Here is a 15,357-nt window from a genome sequence, read left to right as displayed (position 1 = left end):
AAAAAAAAAAGAAGAAAAAAAAAAAAAAGAAGTCATGTAGAGAGAGAACTGACTCAGAAGAATAAGTGAATGGACTAAAGAGTTTCATGTACATAGATTCATTTGATATCACCTAAGATTATGTTATCAGCTGATTGTAGATTCTTCCACGGACCCTAGGAAAAGGCTCTCAAGGGCTGGACCCCAATAGCCTGTTAGATTTTAAATTTACTTTATTTTTCTTTTGAGAGACAAAATCTTGTCTAGTCCAGAATAGCTTTGAACATACCATTTCAGCAACACTAGCCTTGAATGCCTGATCCTACAGTCCCCATGATTCCCAAGTGCTGGGTTTACAGGACTGTACCATCGTGCCTTGTTGCCATTCTAATTGGTGGTGTGAACCTGGGAGAGTGGAGCCTGAAAATGAGGCAAACTAATGTTTCATGCAATAACCAACTTTATTGAGGACATCAGACCATTTATATTCTGAGGGTTAAGCAAGGTCATATGAACAAAATTCTCATGAGTTTAAGCTGTATGCAGTCATGAGTGCATGTTCACATGAGTTAGGCTGTGTACGATCCCAAGGACAAGCCGATATCAGGAACATCATCTGAGCAGTAAGATAATCTTCAGGAAACCCACTCCTACTTTACACACCGGTGAGGGGCGTGGAAGCATGTTCCAAGAACAATTTTGTGCTTGGAGGACTGAGCCCTGTTCTTCTGGAGTTTTCTCACAAGCAATCAGAATCCTCCTCGCACAGCTTCGTGGAACCTGTTTGGACAGTGCCTGGCTTCAACAACTCTTTTTAGTATAATTATGAAAGACAGCTTTGAAGAAATGTTCAGAGACCCTTTCTCCTCTAGACTAGTGGTAGAATTGCCTCCAGGCTTGCAAGGGCAATTCTAGCATGAAGAGGAAACATTCTGAGGGACAAAGTACCTGGCCCCCAGGTAAATGCAAGAAAACCCACAGCAACTCCACTTATAGGGAGAGCAAGAGTCAACCTCAGGTTTCTGAAAAATTCCATTAGAACATGAGGGTTAATGTTGTCACTTGGGCCGGATTCAGAAATCACCATGGAAACAAACCTCTGGGCATGTATGTGTGAGTCTACATTAGGTTCACTGAGGTGGCAATACCCACTCTAACGTGGGTGGGAAGCTTCCACAGGCTGAGGACCTGGGTTGAATTAAAGGGAAACAGACATTACTCTTTCTTTCTTGACTGTGGACAAGATGTGATCAGTCACCTGCTGCTCCTGCAGCCAGCCATTGCTGCAGTGATGGACTGTATCCCTAGGATTGTGAGCCAAAGCACATCTTTCCTTCCTGATACTCCTTGTGTCAAATGATGTCACAGCCATAAGACAAGTAGCTAGTACAGTAAAAATCTTTTTCTGTTTGCTTTTTTCAGACAGGGTTTCGTATAGCCCAGGCTGACCTTGAACTCATTAATTAACTGAGGATAACCTTCAGCTTCTGCTCCCCCTGTCTCTGGATTACAGGGATTACAGACATATACCACCAAGCCTGTTTTTATACAGTGCTAGGGACTGAAGACAAGCACTCCGACCTACTCAACCATATCCCCAGCCCCGTAAAGAGGTTTCTAGGGATGGGCAGATAGCTCAGTCCAAGCTTGCCTTGTAAGCATAAAGACCAGAGTTCAACCCACAATACCAGAATTTTAGAAAGAAAAAAGCTGGATGCTGGCAAGATGGCTCAGTGGGTAAAGCATTTGCTCTACAAGCCTAATGACCTGAGTTCCATCCCCAGTACCCTTGTCAAAGAAGAGAACCCATATGCATACACACACACACACACACACACACACACACACACCATATATAAGTGTGTGTGTGTGTGTGTGTGTGTGTGTGTGTGTGTGTGTGTGTGTGTGTGTAGAGAGAGAGAGAGAGTCAGGCATAGTGGTATGTGTTTTAATCCCAGTGCTGGGAGGCAGAGACTGGTAGATCCCTAAGTGTTCACTGGCTAGCAAGTCTAACACACTTAAATGAGTTCCAGTCCCTGTGGATGACATCTGAGGAACAACACCCAAGCTTGTAGTCGGAAGGTTTCTCCAGTCCTGCCCAGTCCCACTGTCCCACAGCTGCTTATAAAATAATCACTCAGAGGCTTATGTTACTTACAAACTGTATGGTCTAAGGCAGGCCTCTTGCTAGCTAGCTCTTGTATCTTAACCCATTTCTATTAGTCTATAAGTTGCCACATGGCCATGGGTTACCAGTCTGCTGGCATCTTGTTCCTTGGGCAGCAGGCTGGCATCTCTCCTGTCTCTGCCTTTCTTCGTCCTGTCTCTCTCCTTTCCTGCCTGTCTCTAAGCTGCCTTGCCATAGGCCAAAGCAGCTTATTTATTAACCAATGGGAACAACATATATTCACAGTGTACAGAAAGACATCCCCCAGCACAAGCTTGTCCTCTAGCCTCCACACAGACATCCACAATTACCAGGCACACACATACATATGTGAACACACACAGCTTCTAGCAACAATGTTGGATGCTAACAGACTTTATAAAACTATATTTTCCTATAGATTTAACTATTACTGGTGCCTTGAGTTTGCAGCAAAAGATCATTAAAATGAGTAAATGTGGTATTGTATTCCCCCAAATATTGTGCATGCTAATAAACTTATCTGGGGTCATAGACAAAACAGCCACAATATTAAACATAAAGGATAGGCAGTGGTAGCACACGCCTTTAATCCTAGCATTCCAGAGGCAGAAATCCATGTGTTCAAGGATACAGCCAGGCATGCTGACTCATCACACCTTTAATCCCAGAAAGCAAGCCTTTAATCCCAGGGAGTGGTGGTAGAAAGCAGAAAGGTATATAAGGGGTGAGGACCAGAAACTAGAAGCATTTGACTGGTTAAGCATTTGGCCTGGTTAAACATTCAGGCTTTTGAGCAGCAATTCAGCTGAGACCCATTCTGGATGACGAATCAGAGGCCTCCAGTCTGAGGAAGCAAGACCAGCTGAGGATCCAGCGAGGTGAAGTAGCTGTGGCTTGTTCTGGCTCTCTGATTTTCCAGTGTTCACCCCAATAACTGGCCTCAGGTTTGATCTTATTAATAAAACCTTTTAAGATATATAGCAAAGGTTTATCAGGTCTACCAATTCTAGAATGTTCAAGTACACAAAAAAGGAGAGTTCTGCCTTGCTCTATGCTATCGTGCAGCACAAAAATGTTGGGGAATATTATTTTAAGGTGTGTTACTTTTGTTCATGTTGCATTTGTTTAACTCTGTTAAGCTGTGTAACTTTGCCTGTCTAAAACACCTAATGCTCTCTAATAAAGTGCTAAACGGCCAATAGCAAGGCAGAAGAAAGGATAGGCGGGGCTGGCAAGCAGAGAGAATAGATAGGAGAAATCTGGGAGGAGAAAAGAAGTAGCCAGAGGAGGAGGAGGACTCCAGGGGTCAGCTACCTAGTTACACAACCAGCAATGGAGTAAGAAACCAAGAAAGGTATACAGGAATAGAAAAAGAAAAGCCCAGAGGCAAAAGGTAGATGGGCTAATTTAGGTTAAGAAAAGCTGGCAAGAAAAAAAAGCAAGCTAAGGCCAGGCATTTATAATTAAGAATAAGCCTCCGTGTGTGTGTGTGTGTGTGTGTGTGTGTGTGTGTGTGTGTGTGTGTGTGTGATTTATTTGGGAGCTGGGTGGCAGACTCCCCTAAAGAGCAAAAACACAACAACAATAACTATATCCCACCAATGTTGGTGTGTTTCTTTTATTTATCTCAGAAGGGTTCCTAAGTCCTTTGTGACTTCTTCCACTGTAAGTGAAAAACATTAATTGCCATATATTTTCTGCTGTCAATTTTCCCTGTTCCAGGTTTTCAGTTTCATTTCATTATGGTTCAGAGATGGTATTTTCTATGATTTTTTTTTTCTCCAAGGCATTTGGCTCTTTAATATTAGATGGGAAGAAGCAGTCAATGGGGAGATGGCTCTGGGAAATTCTGTAGGTCTTGTAGTTCTCTAAGTCCCTCTAGCATCATGCGGATATGAGCCTTGATATTCCCAGAGTCCTTGGTGAGGTTGTCACTGAGCTCTGTGAGGAGAGAACTCTTCCGGTCAATGAACTTGAGAGCTTCAGCCAGTGTCAACTCGAGGAAAAAACCATATCCCAGGGCCACATAGATGCGGGAAGTGTCTGGGACCACTGTGTCAACGAAGAAGTTCCAGCCCAAATCCACCTGCATATGTAACTCCGAGCGCTTAGTTTCCTGTAGTCGCTCAATGACATTTCTCAGTCGAAGGTATACAGACAGCTGCTCATACACCTCGTCTCGGTGATCCAGCACTTTTTGCAAGTCTCGCTGCAATACATCACTGATAAAGGCCTCGTACAACAGCACTTTCTCTGCTACAGTATCCAAGGCCAGCCGTTTGGTGGGTGTCGCCATGATGGGCTCCTTGGGCCACTGGCAATAACGCTATGATTTTTATTATGTTAAATTTACCTAGAATTGTTGAACATAGATTATTTCTGGTGCCTTGGTCTTTTCCTATAAAAATATGATCAATTCATGTGAAAACACACAAAAACTATTGCTCAGTATACATCTCAATTTTTCCACACCTACAGGGTTTTATCACAAGTTATACCTTTTTACACAGGGCCTGTAATGTCACAACTTTTTCCTTTTTACACAGTGTGCTTTGTAATGATCGTGCTACACATTTCCATTTGTCTATTAAATCATAAGTTGATTTCTTTTTTAAAGATAGGGTGTCTCTGTCTGGTGTAGTGACTCCAGAGGCAGAGGCAGATGGATTATTGTGAGGTTGAGGCCAGCCTGGTCTACATAGTAAGTTCCAGGCCAGCCAGGGCTACACAGTAAGACCCTATCAAAAAAAAAAAAAAAAAAAAAAAAAAAAAAAAAAAAAAAAAAAGATAGTGTCTCCCTTGCAGCCCCACCCAGCCAGGAACTAGCTATTTGGCCAACTCTACTTGAGTTCTTCTGGCCTCTGCCTCCCCAGTGCTGGGATTACAAAAGCAAGCAGTCACGTCCAGCATAAAGTGATTCCGATACAACCTCATAAAGTGGGTTGTATGATGAAATTTGAACCCCACACCCAGGTAAAGTACCTTGTCTACAACTCCCCAGCCATATAAATCATGGCGCTAGGATTCAGCTCCATACCTTTTACACTCACTTCTCAATTCTAGACCTTTTTTTCTCATTTCGTTCATCTTATTCTGAGGAATCAAATTATTTCCAAGTTAGTGCCCACTCAGTCCATTTCTGATCCTAGCACACAGGGCCCACACATGCGAGACTATCAACCAACTGAGCTGTACAGCCCTAGCTCACCGTGTGAGTGTCTCGGATTAGTGGTGGATGCTATTATGTGCTTCAAACTCAGGAAGTTCTCATTTTCTTCCTCTGAGGATGCTGAAAATCGAACCCAGGGGCCTCTACCAATGAGCTGCCTCTTCAGCCTTAAATTTTCCTGTTTGATCCCAAACCTTTAGGAAACTTGTTTCTTACCTGTCCTGGGACTCCGGCACTCTACCTAGCACCCATTCACAATTATTTCTCTGTCAAAATCGCCATACATTACGTCGCCCAGATTCAAATTTTGGATGTACCCCTACTGGCCATTTACAGTCTCAAAGACGAAACTGAAAGTCCTGACGGCTTGGCTGATCTTGGAAGCAGAGTTCGGCTGGCCGGGGGACACGCCTTCTCTCCGGCAGGCGGAAGTGATAGGGACAGTCTCGAGACACCCCGCAGAGGGACGCTGACCGCAGCTCAGGCTCGGGGTTCAGGAGGCGCAGGCACGGTCCCGCCCCGCCGCGCCCCGCTGCGCCTCTCCGGAGCGGAAGCGCCGCGGCTGGAACGCTGGCTTCGGGGACCCAGCAGCGGACCGTCCGGCGCCCGGGACGTGCAAGCCGGGACCCCCAAGCAGGTGCGTGGGTGCCCCAGGAGGCCGTCGGGTCGCTCCCAGGGCCCGGGAAGTCCTGGCTGGGTGGCCGTGATCTTCGCTGACGCTCTTAGGCCGGGTGGGCCCGGGAGGTCAACCTTGTCTGCGAGACCAGACCTCCCGGAGAGCCGCAGCAGATCGCCGCGTTTCTTGACTCTCTCTCTGGAAGTTGGATTTCCAAGGAAACTTAGGCAAAAGTACCCTAGTTGGGTGAATCCTGCGGAGAATGCAGGAAGCACGGGAGTAGAAGAAATGGGCTCATTGAGGTCTGGAGTTGAGATTTAGCCAAACCTGACTGGGTCCTAGCACGACTAGCTAACTAAGTAAATAATAAACTTTAAAAGGGAGGGGGTGGGGGGGTTAATTTGCAGTTTTAGCCAAGACCGGGGATAGAGAAATTCTTAATCTGTCTGGGCCTTGCCTGTGGCAATGTTACAGTTTGTTTAAAAGAAAAAGAGACAGGGCAGGAAATATGCCTGTGTAGGTTGGTCCTTGCGCTGAATTCGTGCCTCTGTCCTACTAGAAGGTACTTCTGGTGTTATAGCCATATTCTTGGTTGTCAAGTTGACGCACCTGGGAAGACTGAACCTCAGCTGAGTAACTGTCTCCGTCAGATTGGCCTCTGGGGTGTGTCTGCCCAGCATTTTCTTGATTGCTACCTGATTAGCCCGCCGTAGGTGTCATTTCTGGGCACCCAGGTGAGCAGAGCTGAAAGCAAACCAGTAAACTGTTCCTCCAGGGCCTCTGCCTCGGCAGTGGTTCTCAACCAGCCTAATGCTGCGGCCTCATGTCATGGTGGTGACCACCAACCATACAATTATTTTCGGTGCCGCTTCATAACTGCAATTTTGCTACTGTTATGACTCGTAAATGTCTGTTTTCCAGTGGTCTTAGGCGACCCCTCTGTGGAAGAAACGCTTGTCTCTGGGGGTCGCGACCCACAGATTGAGAATCTCTGTCTGGAAGTCATGCCATGACTTCCTTTCATGATGGACTAGAATTTGTAAGAGGAAATAAACTCTATCCTCTTCAAGTTGCTTTTGGTTATGATCTTTATTACAAGAATAGAAACCTGGGGCTGGAGAGATGGCTCAGCAGTTAAGAGCACTGACTGCTCTCCCGGAGGTCCTGAGTTCAATTCCCAGCAACCACATGGTGACTCACAGCCATCTGTATTGAGATCTGGTGCCTTCTTCTGGTCTGCAAGGACTCATGCAGGCAGAACACTGTATACATAATAACTAAATAGATCTTTTAAAAAAAAATAGAAACCTAATTAAAACAAGGCTCTTGAGCAGGCCTCTTAATTCCTACCGTGGTATTTCCTGCCGGGATCCTATTTCACAAGGCCAGGTTATGAAACATTCAAGTAAGCAAAATAGTTCTTGCCGAGATTCAGAATGATTCATTAGAGGAGTGGGTAGACCTGAGCCTTCTATGGATTCTGGTCTGTAAATGACAATACATTAATAGCAGCAAACCAAGTGTGGTGTTTTAAGGGAGAAAGTCATTCTGAGTGTGAGCGAATTGCAGAATTTTTCATTACCTTTGAATCCATCTTTATTCAGGAAGTACTTTTTAGATACATGGGTTTAACACTGTGTGCTAAAGGGATGCATCCAGAGGTGCCTTGTGGATGTCATTTAGTCTGATCGTGCTAATGGTGTTCAGAAGGCTTTTCTAGAACCCGGGGCTTTTCTGTGAGTGTTTTAAAGTGATCTGGATTCTAGCGAGGCATATAAATAAAGCACAGCTCCTAAGGAGAATTAGCCTTCGTGTGGAAATAATGACAAGGGTGGACAACAGCCGATAAGAGCAGAGTAGGATGCGATCGGTCAGTTCTCGGACCCATGGCAGGTGACCAATAGGAAAACAGTTCTTGATGGGTCGGCCCTGGGACTTCCAAAAATGAAGAAGTGTAGCTGGTAAAGGCTCCCCACTACCATTTATTAGGGAGGCAGCCTTTCCTCCACAGTGTGTTTTGTAAACTTCTGTCAGAAATTAGGTCTCTGTGGCTAGGTGGGCTCTCGATCATCTCTTCTACTGCATCCATCTATATGTCTGTTTTTACGGCAGTACCATAGAGTTTGGTTACTATGATCTGCAGTATAACCTGAGATGAGCATTGTTCTTTCTGCTAAGGATTGCTCTGGCTATTGGGGGTCTTTTATGCTCCCACATGAATTTTAGGACTTTTTTTCCTACTTCTTTGAAAAATAACTTCGGGATTTTGGTGGGGATTGCTTTGAATCTGTAGATCATTTTCAATAATGAAGCTATTTTTTAATACTATCCCGTCAGTACATTCCCATGGGAGGCTTTTCCTTCCAATTTCTTCTTCCAATTGTGTTTTAAGTTTCTATCACACAGGTATTTCCCCTCCTTTTATTAGGTTTATTTCCCATTGGATTTTTTAAAGCTATTATTGGAAATGATTTTCCTCCCTCAGGTCTTTTTGACAAGTTTGTTGTTGGTTCGTAGAAAGGATGCCTACCTTTCTTTGTTGGTTTTATTCCATGCCACTTTTCTGAAAGTGTTTACCAAGTCTAAGGATTTTCTGGTAGAAGCCAGGCATGGGAGCACACACTTGCAGTCCCAACACTCTGAAGGCTACGACAGGAGGATCACCATGAGTTTGAGGCCTGAGCTTCCCAGTGAGTTCTGGGACAGCCAGTACCAGTACAACAATGAGACCCTAGCTCAACACTAAACCAGGCCGGCAAGGTGTGGTGGTGCATGCCTTCAATCCTAGGACTTGGGCGATAGAGGTAGACAGCTAGATCTCTGAGTTCAAGCCCAGCCTGGTCTACATAGCAAGTTCTGGGCTAGCCAAAGCTACAAAAATAAACAACAGAAACCTAAAGCAAACCAAACAAATTAAAAAAAAAACAAAAAAAAAAAAAACAGCAATGCAAAGACTCTGGCGGAGTCTTCAGGATCTTTTGAGGAAAGATTGCATCATGTGGAGACAGGGATAAGTTGACTTTTTCTGTCCCCTGTGTGTTTCTTTTACTTTTCTCTCACCTCACTAGTCCAGTAAACTTCTAGCACTGTATTGAAAGGAGTGGGCATTGTCTACCCTTGTCTCCTTTCTAACTTTAGAGGGAATTTCCCAGTTAGTGCAATGTCATACTTGGTCTTACCGTGTAGAGGTACAGTCCTGTCTCTGCTTTCTCAGGGGCTTTGTCACACAGGGATGCCCAGTTTTAGCTGACATTGAGGAACATGACTTTGCTTAAGCACTCTACAAACTCTGGTTTTGGTCGGCCTGCTTAGGAGTTGGTCAGTCTTGCTTATCTTTTCAGAGAAGCAACTTTTATATATATATAATTTTATAATACCATTCAGTTCTACATATCAGCCATGGGTTCCCCTATTCTCCCCCCTCCCACCCCCTCCCCTTACCCCCAGCCTACCCCCCATTCCCACCTCCTCCAGGACAAGTCCTCCCCCGAGGACTGTGATCAACCTGGTAGACTCAGTCCAGGCAGGTCCAGTCCCTTCCTCCCAGACTGAGCCAAGTGTCCCTGCATAAGCTCCAGGTTTCAAACAGCCAACTCATGCAATGAGCACAGGACTTGGTCCCACTGCCTAGTTGCCTCCCAAACTGATCAAGCCAATCAACTGTCTCACCTATTCAGAGGGCCTGATCCAGCTGGGGGCCCCTCAACCTTTGGTTCATAGTTCATGTGTTTCCATTCATTTGGCTATTTTTTTTTCAATAATTGAGTAAAACTGAAATTTATTATATGCCACAGTCGTCCTAGGGACCTCCATGCTATATATATAGCCTCTATGGTTCTATGAGTTATGGTCTGATTGTTCTTTATTTTATATCTAGAATCCACCTATGAGTGAGTACATACCATGACTGTCTTTCTGGGTTTGGGTTACCTCACTCAGGATGATTTTTTCTAGTTCCATCCATTTGCCTGCAAATTTCATGCTTTCATTGTTTTTCTCTGCTGAGTAGTACTCCATTGTGTATATGTACCACATTTTTTCATCCATTCTTCCGTTGATGGGCATCTAGGTTGTTTCCAGGTTCTGGCTATTACAAATAGTGCTGCTATGAACATAGCTGAGCATGTATCTTTATGGTATGAATCAGCATTCCTTGGGTATATGCCCAAGAGTGGGATGGCTGGGTCTTGAGGTAGTTTGATTCCTAATTTTCTGAGAAACCGCCATACTGATTTCCACAGTGGTTGAACAAGTTTACATTCCCACCAACAGTGGAGGAGTGTTCCCTTTGCTCCACATCCTCTCCAACATTGACTGTCATTGGTGTTTTTGATCGTAGCCATTCTAACAGGTGTAAGGTGGTATCTCAGAGTCGTTTTGATTTGCATTTCTCAGAGAAGCAACTTTTTGATAACCCAGACTGCTCTTGGCTGAGTCTGGCCTTTCAGTCAAGCCACTTCCACGTGAGGTTGTTACTGAGAGCCGTACTACTTCCCGTCATCGTACGGTATTTTTTCCGGTTGGGTGGATAGTGTTCGTCCTTTTCTTTTCCCTGTCCCTGTCAGGAGTTTGCTGGTTCACTGGGTCGACCCAGCTTTGTCTTTCATTCCTTCCAGATTTTATTATTTCTTGGGTTGAGAATATCTTTTCCTCCTCTGTGGATAGTATGTACATCATCCTCTAAGTGTCTTCTGCGGTGCTGGCTTGTTGGCCATGAACTTAGACTGTGCTTTCCTTGAGATACCTTCATTTCTCAATCCAATCTAAATGATAGCTGCTGGATACAGTAACCTTGGTCATCAGTCATTGACATCCGGCTACTGGAAGTTTCAGTCCTACTCTTTCCTGCTTTTGGGGTTGATGATTAGAGAGGTGATGCTCTGTGTCTCTCCAGATGGGTTGGCACTTTCCATTAATATTGTTTCCTTGTAGTTCTGAAATCTTGTCTAGTCCATGCCATGGAGAGTTCCTCTGGCGTGTCTATCTGTGTGTGATTCTAGATGTCTGCTTTCTTTCTCTAGATTTGGGGAATCTCCTGTAGTGAGTTCATTGACTACACAATAAAACAGTAAAAATATTAAGGAAGTCTAACAATGGGGAGCATGTGGAGAAAGCAAGAAGCCAAGTGTGGTGGCTCACACCTGTAATCAAGTGTGGTGACTCACACCTGTAATCAAGTGTGGTGACTCACACCTGTAATCAAGTGTGGTGGCTCACACCTGTAATCAAGTGTGGTGGCTCACACCTGTAATCTAGTGTGGTGGCTCACACCTGTAATCAAGTGTGGTGGCTCACACCTGTAATCAAGTGTGGTGGCTCACACCTGTAATCAAGTGTGGTGACTCACACCTGTAATCAAGTGTGGTGGCTCACACCTGTAATCAAGTGTGGTGGCTCACACCTGTAATCAAGTGTGGTGGCTCACACCTGTAATCAAGTGTGGTGGCTCACACCTGTAATCAAGTGTGGTGGCTCACACCTGTAATCTAGTGTGGTGGCTCACACCTGTAATCTAGGTACTTGGGAAGCTATGCTACGTCATGAGTTCAAAGCCAGCATGGGCTGGAGAATGAGAAACAAACAAAAATAAAAACAAAGCAAAACAAGGATTTTCCAATAATGACAAAACAAGTATAAACAAAACTAGATGACTATATGAAAATATAAAAGCATTTCCATCTTTTGGTATTTTTAATATGATAAAAATGAAAATATTCATAGAAGTGTAGTAAGAAGAAGAACATTTAACATGTCTCTTAAATCAGTTCCTTCCTCGGCAAACTGACCTTTAAAGGTCAAGAACTGAGCTTTTTCCTGTCGTCCCAGCACGGACTTGGAGGGACCTTTGAGTTCATTGCGCGTGCTATCATTTCAGCTAACTGATGGTGTCTTGTTAGTTTGAGGTGTATCCCGGGGGGCCTGCTCTCCAGCCTCCCCTACTCAGGGCTCCCTTTGGCTGGGAGAGGCCACCTCTTTCCCTTGCTACAGCTAAGCAACCAGCTGGTTTGGAAGTGGACAGCACCGGAAAAGACCACATGTCTATACTTCTCCAGCATTGCTACCCTGCACAGGACCCTCTGAGCGGGTAGCAGGCTGGCCCGTTCCTTCTGTGTAAAGCACACAGCCACATCCTTGAAAGGTACTCTGTTTGGTTTGTATTTGTTTCATTCTCTTTTTCATGTATGTGTGCATGTAGAGTTCAGGCTTAGTGGCAGGTGCCTTTGCCCTCTGCCTCTGTTTACCTTTTCACTCTGGTTTTGTTGCCTTTCTGAGGGAGGATCCTGATAATGAGCCTCTGGTCCACAGTGGAGGAAAAGCTAATGGTTAGTCCATCGTTGCACTGATAATACAGACATGGCATTGGCTCCGTTATCTCAGGGCTACAATGATGCACAAGGTTGATGGGCTCCAGTTCCGCTCCCCAAAGGCCACACCATGCGGTCCTCTGAGCCTGCTACACTGCCCTGTAGCTGCTTGTGAGGAGTGGGCTGAGCTGCCCATCTTGCTGGAACACTTGATTGAGTGTTTATGGCACAGCTCAAGCGTCAACCAGAAGAGATGAATTGTGGGAGAATACCCAGGCCAATAAGAGCGTCTGTGCAGTGGTCAGATTCTGCCACATATTAAACACCCACGTGTAATTCACTTTCCCAAGGTTGTAGTCTGCCTCCATTCAAGTCTGACTCACTCAGAAAGCTGTGAGTCACATTCTCTGGAAAGATGGGAAGTTCTGCACAGGAGCATGGGGCAGGGGTGGAGGGGGGTATGAAGGCTGAAGCTAGATTCCAGTCCTGTACCTTTTTTATACTGAGTCATATGACTTTGGGCACAGTTCCTCCTCTGTGAAATGGGGATAAAGTGTCCAAATCTGTAATTAAGCTGGAGATGCAGCTGATTGCTGGAATGCTTGCCTAGCATGCCCTGGTTTCAACCTCAAATGCCGTATAAACTGTCTATAGTGGCTCATGCCTGTAATCCCAGCACTTTAGAGGTGGAATCGGGGGTCCAAAGTGACTACATAAAACAGTATCTCAAGAAAACAAATTGACATATCACAGAGACATTTGCACATCAGTGTTTATTCACAATAGTTAAATTATGGAACCAACCTAGGTGTCCAACAACAGGAACAAATAAGGAGAATGTGATGTACATACACAATCGAATTTTTTTCAGCAATGAAGAAGAACAAAATCATGTTGTTTGCAGAAAAATTGATACAAGTAGATTAAAGCAATCACAGAAAGACAAATATGCTTTCTCTCCTTTGTGCTTGGTGAATTTCATATAAACATCTAAGATCACACATGTATGTGTATCTATGTAGTATGTATGTGTATCTATGTAGTATATCGAAGAAAGACTGTCTAGGAGGACAGAGAAGACCAGCAGGAGTGAAGGGTGGAGATGTGAAAGGGAGTGTGTTCCATGTATAATATACACATGTATGAAACTGAAAGATCAAATAATCACCACAACAAGCAGAAGCCTATGACTCAAAACTGTCTTTTCTTTCAGGATGACTTTGGGAATCTTTGCAAATTGTATATTCTGCTTGAAAGTCAAACACTTACCTCGCCAACAGAAGAAAAAGCTGCAAGCTGATATTAAAGAAAATGGTGGAAAGTTTTCCTTTTTGTTAAATCCTCAGGTATTTCCAAATCTCACTGATTACTCTCTGATTAATACGAACTTTCAGCGAACACGGCTCGTTAGAGAGGAAGCAGAGGAGACTAGCAACGGAGACCCTGGGCCATGGTCCCCTGGGGGATGGACCAGAAGAAGCCGAGGATGCCAGAGGACCCAGCCCAGTCTCCTGCTCTGGGAGTTTCCTAACATTGGGAATTCCCTGTCCTGTGAATCTGCTATCATTCGGGTTTAGCCAAAGATGTAAATAGAATTTCAGACCAGCCACACCTGTTCTTGGTTTTTTGTTTTTTTTTTTCAAGACAGGGTTTCTCTGTGGTATTTTGATGCCTGTCCTGGATCTTGCTCTGTAGACCAGGTTGGCCTTGAACTCAGAGATCCGCCTGTCTCTGCCTCCCGAGTGCTGGGACTAAAGGCGTGCGGCACCACCGCCCGGCGCCACACCTGTTCTTAAAAGAGAAAAGTCATATTGTACCTGCTTGCAAACGGCACGCTGTGTCACTGGCCAGCGGGTTGGCGTAGGCCTGACCGCTGGGGGCCGAAGTGTAGTGTGAACTAGTTAGTCCTTTCAGCGGGAGCTTATCTCATAAGAGCTGAAGGAAAGCTACTGCTTTTCAAGAGGTGAACTGAAGGCCTAAGCATTCAGATACAGTTTCACAAGGGGACGCTATCTTAAAAATGTTAAGGCAATTTCCCCTTTTTTAAGAAGACAAAATGGAAGTTTAAAGGCATTATGTCCCAGAATTGCTGGCCCTGTCTTTTCCTCTTTCCTCTGTTGATAGGTCTGACCCTGGCTGCCTCTCCCTGGGTCCATCCCAGGTACTAGCCATAGAGAGCCTCATCTACCCTAGGAGGCAAATTCAATTCCAGCAGGGTACCACAAAGAGAATATCCCCACTTGCCTCCAATTCAGGCACAGTTGTGCATGCTTCCATCACATGGCTTCCTGACTTCCCAGCCTTACCATTTCCATGGGTTGACAGATAATCCACTTAAAAGTAGTAAGCTGAGAGGCGGTGGTGCAGGCCTTTAATCCATTCAGGAGGCAGAGCCAGGCAGATCTCTGAGTTCGAGGCCAGCCTGGGCTACAGAGTGAGATCTAGGACAGGCACCAAAACTACACAGAGAAACCATGTCTCAAAAAAACAAAAACAAGAAAAAGAAAAAAGAAAAGTAATAAGTAAGCCAGGCAGTGGTGGCACACACCTTTAATCCCAGCACTTGGGAGCCAGAGGCATGTGGATCTCTGAGTTTGAGGCCAGCCTGGTCTACAGAGCAAGTTCCAGGACAGCCAGGGCAGTTACACAAAGAAACCCTGTCTCAAGAAAGAAAGAAAGAAAGAAAAAGAAAGAAAGAAAGAAAGAAAGAAAGAAAGAAAGAAAGAAAGAAAGAAAGAAAGAAAGAAAGAAAGAAAGGAAGGAAAGGAGGAAGGAAGGAAGGAAGGAAAGAAAGAAAAGAAAGAGAGAGAGAGAAAGAGAGAGAGAGAGAGAGAAGAAGAAGAAGAAGAAGAAGAAGAAGAAGAAGAAGAAGAAGAAGAAGAAGAAGAAGAAGAAGAAGAAGAAGAAGGAAGGAAGGAAGGAAAGAAGAACAAGTAATAAATAAGCTGTCTTCTGGGTAAAGAGCTGCCCATGGTCTCTGCTGTTTGGGAAACTCTCACATACTGTGTATGAGACCTTTCAGAGTTTTATTTATTTATTTTTACCAATGTATATACATGTTTGAAATGTGCACAGCAGCAGTGATAAAGGAGACACAAAGCCAGATGTGGTGGCTCACATCTGTAATCTCAGCACTTGA

The 15,357-nt window shown here is 44.7% G+C and overlaps 2 protein-coding genes across 2 annotated transcripts in view; one reads left to right on the top strand and one right to left on the bottom strand.

Moving 5' to 3' along the window:
• Nucleotides 1-3,730: 3,730 nt before the first annotated feature.
• Nucleotides 3,731-5,605, bottom strand: LOC114683794 (protein UXT-like). Its single transcript, XM_028858127.2, has 2 exons — nt 5,514-5,605; nt 3,731-4,481 (listed from the first exon to the last, which is right to left on the bottom strand). Exon 2 carries the CDS (start codon nt 4,422-4,424, stop codon nt 3,951-3,953), a length of 474 nt encoding a protein of 157 aa, XP_028713960.1. The 5' UTR covers nt 4,425-4,481; nt 5,514-5,605; the 3' UTR covers nt 3,731-3,950.
• A 246-nt stretch (nt 5,606-5,851) lies between these two features.
• Nucleotides 5,852-15,357, top strand: part of Parp4 (poly(ADP-ribose) polymerase family member 4) — a 94,115-nt gene continuing 84,609 nt past the window's right edge. Inside the window, exons 1-2 of the mRNA XM_037208506.1 lie at nt 5,852-5,934; nt 13,432-13,564. Coding sequence (XP_037064401.1) covers nt 13,433-13,564 — 132 coding nt within the window. The 5' untranslated portion in view covers nt 5,852-5,934; nt 13,432. The remainder of the gene's footprint in view (nt 5,935-13,431; nt 13,565-15,357) is intronic.

The sequence above is a fragment of the Peromyscus leucopus genome, chromosome 9 (assembly GCF_004664715.2).
Source record: "Peromyscus leucopus breed LL Stock chromosome 9, UCI_PerLeu_2.1, whole genome shotgun sequence".
NCBI classification, from domain to species: domain Eukaryota; kingdom Metazoa; phylum Chordata; class Mammalia; order Rodentia; family Cricetidae; genus Peromyscus; species Peromyscus leucopus.
The sequence above is the reverse complement of the archived record's forward strand: the minus strand, read 5'-3'. Positions and strand labels throughout refer to the sequence as shown.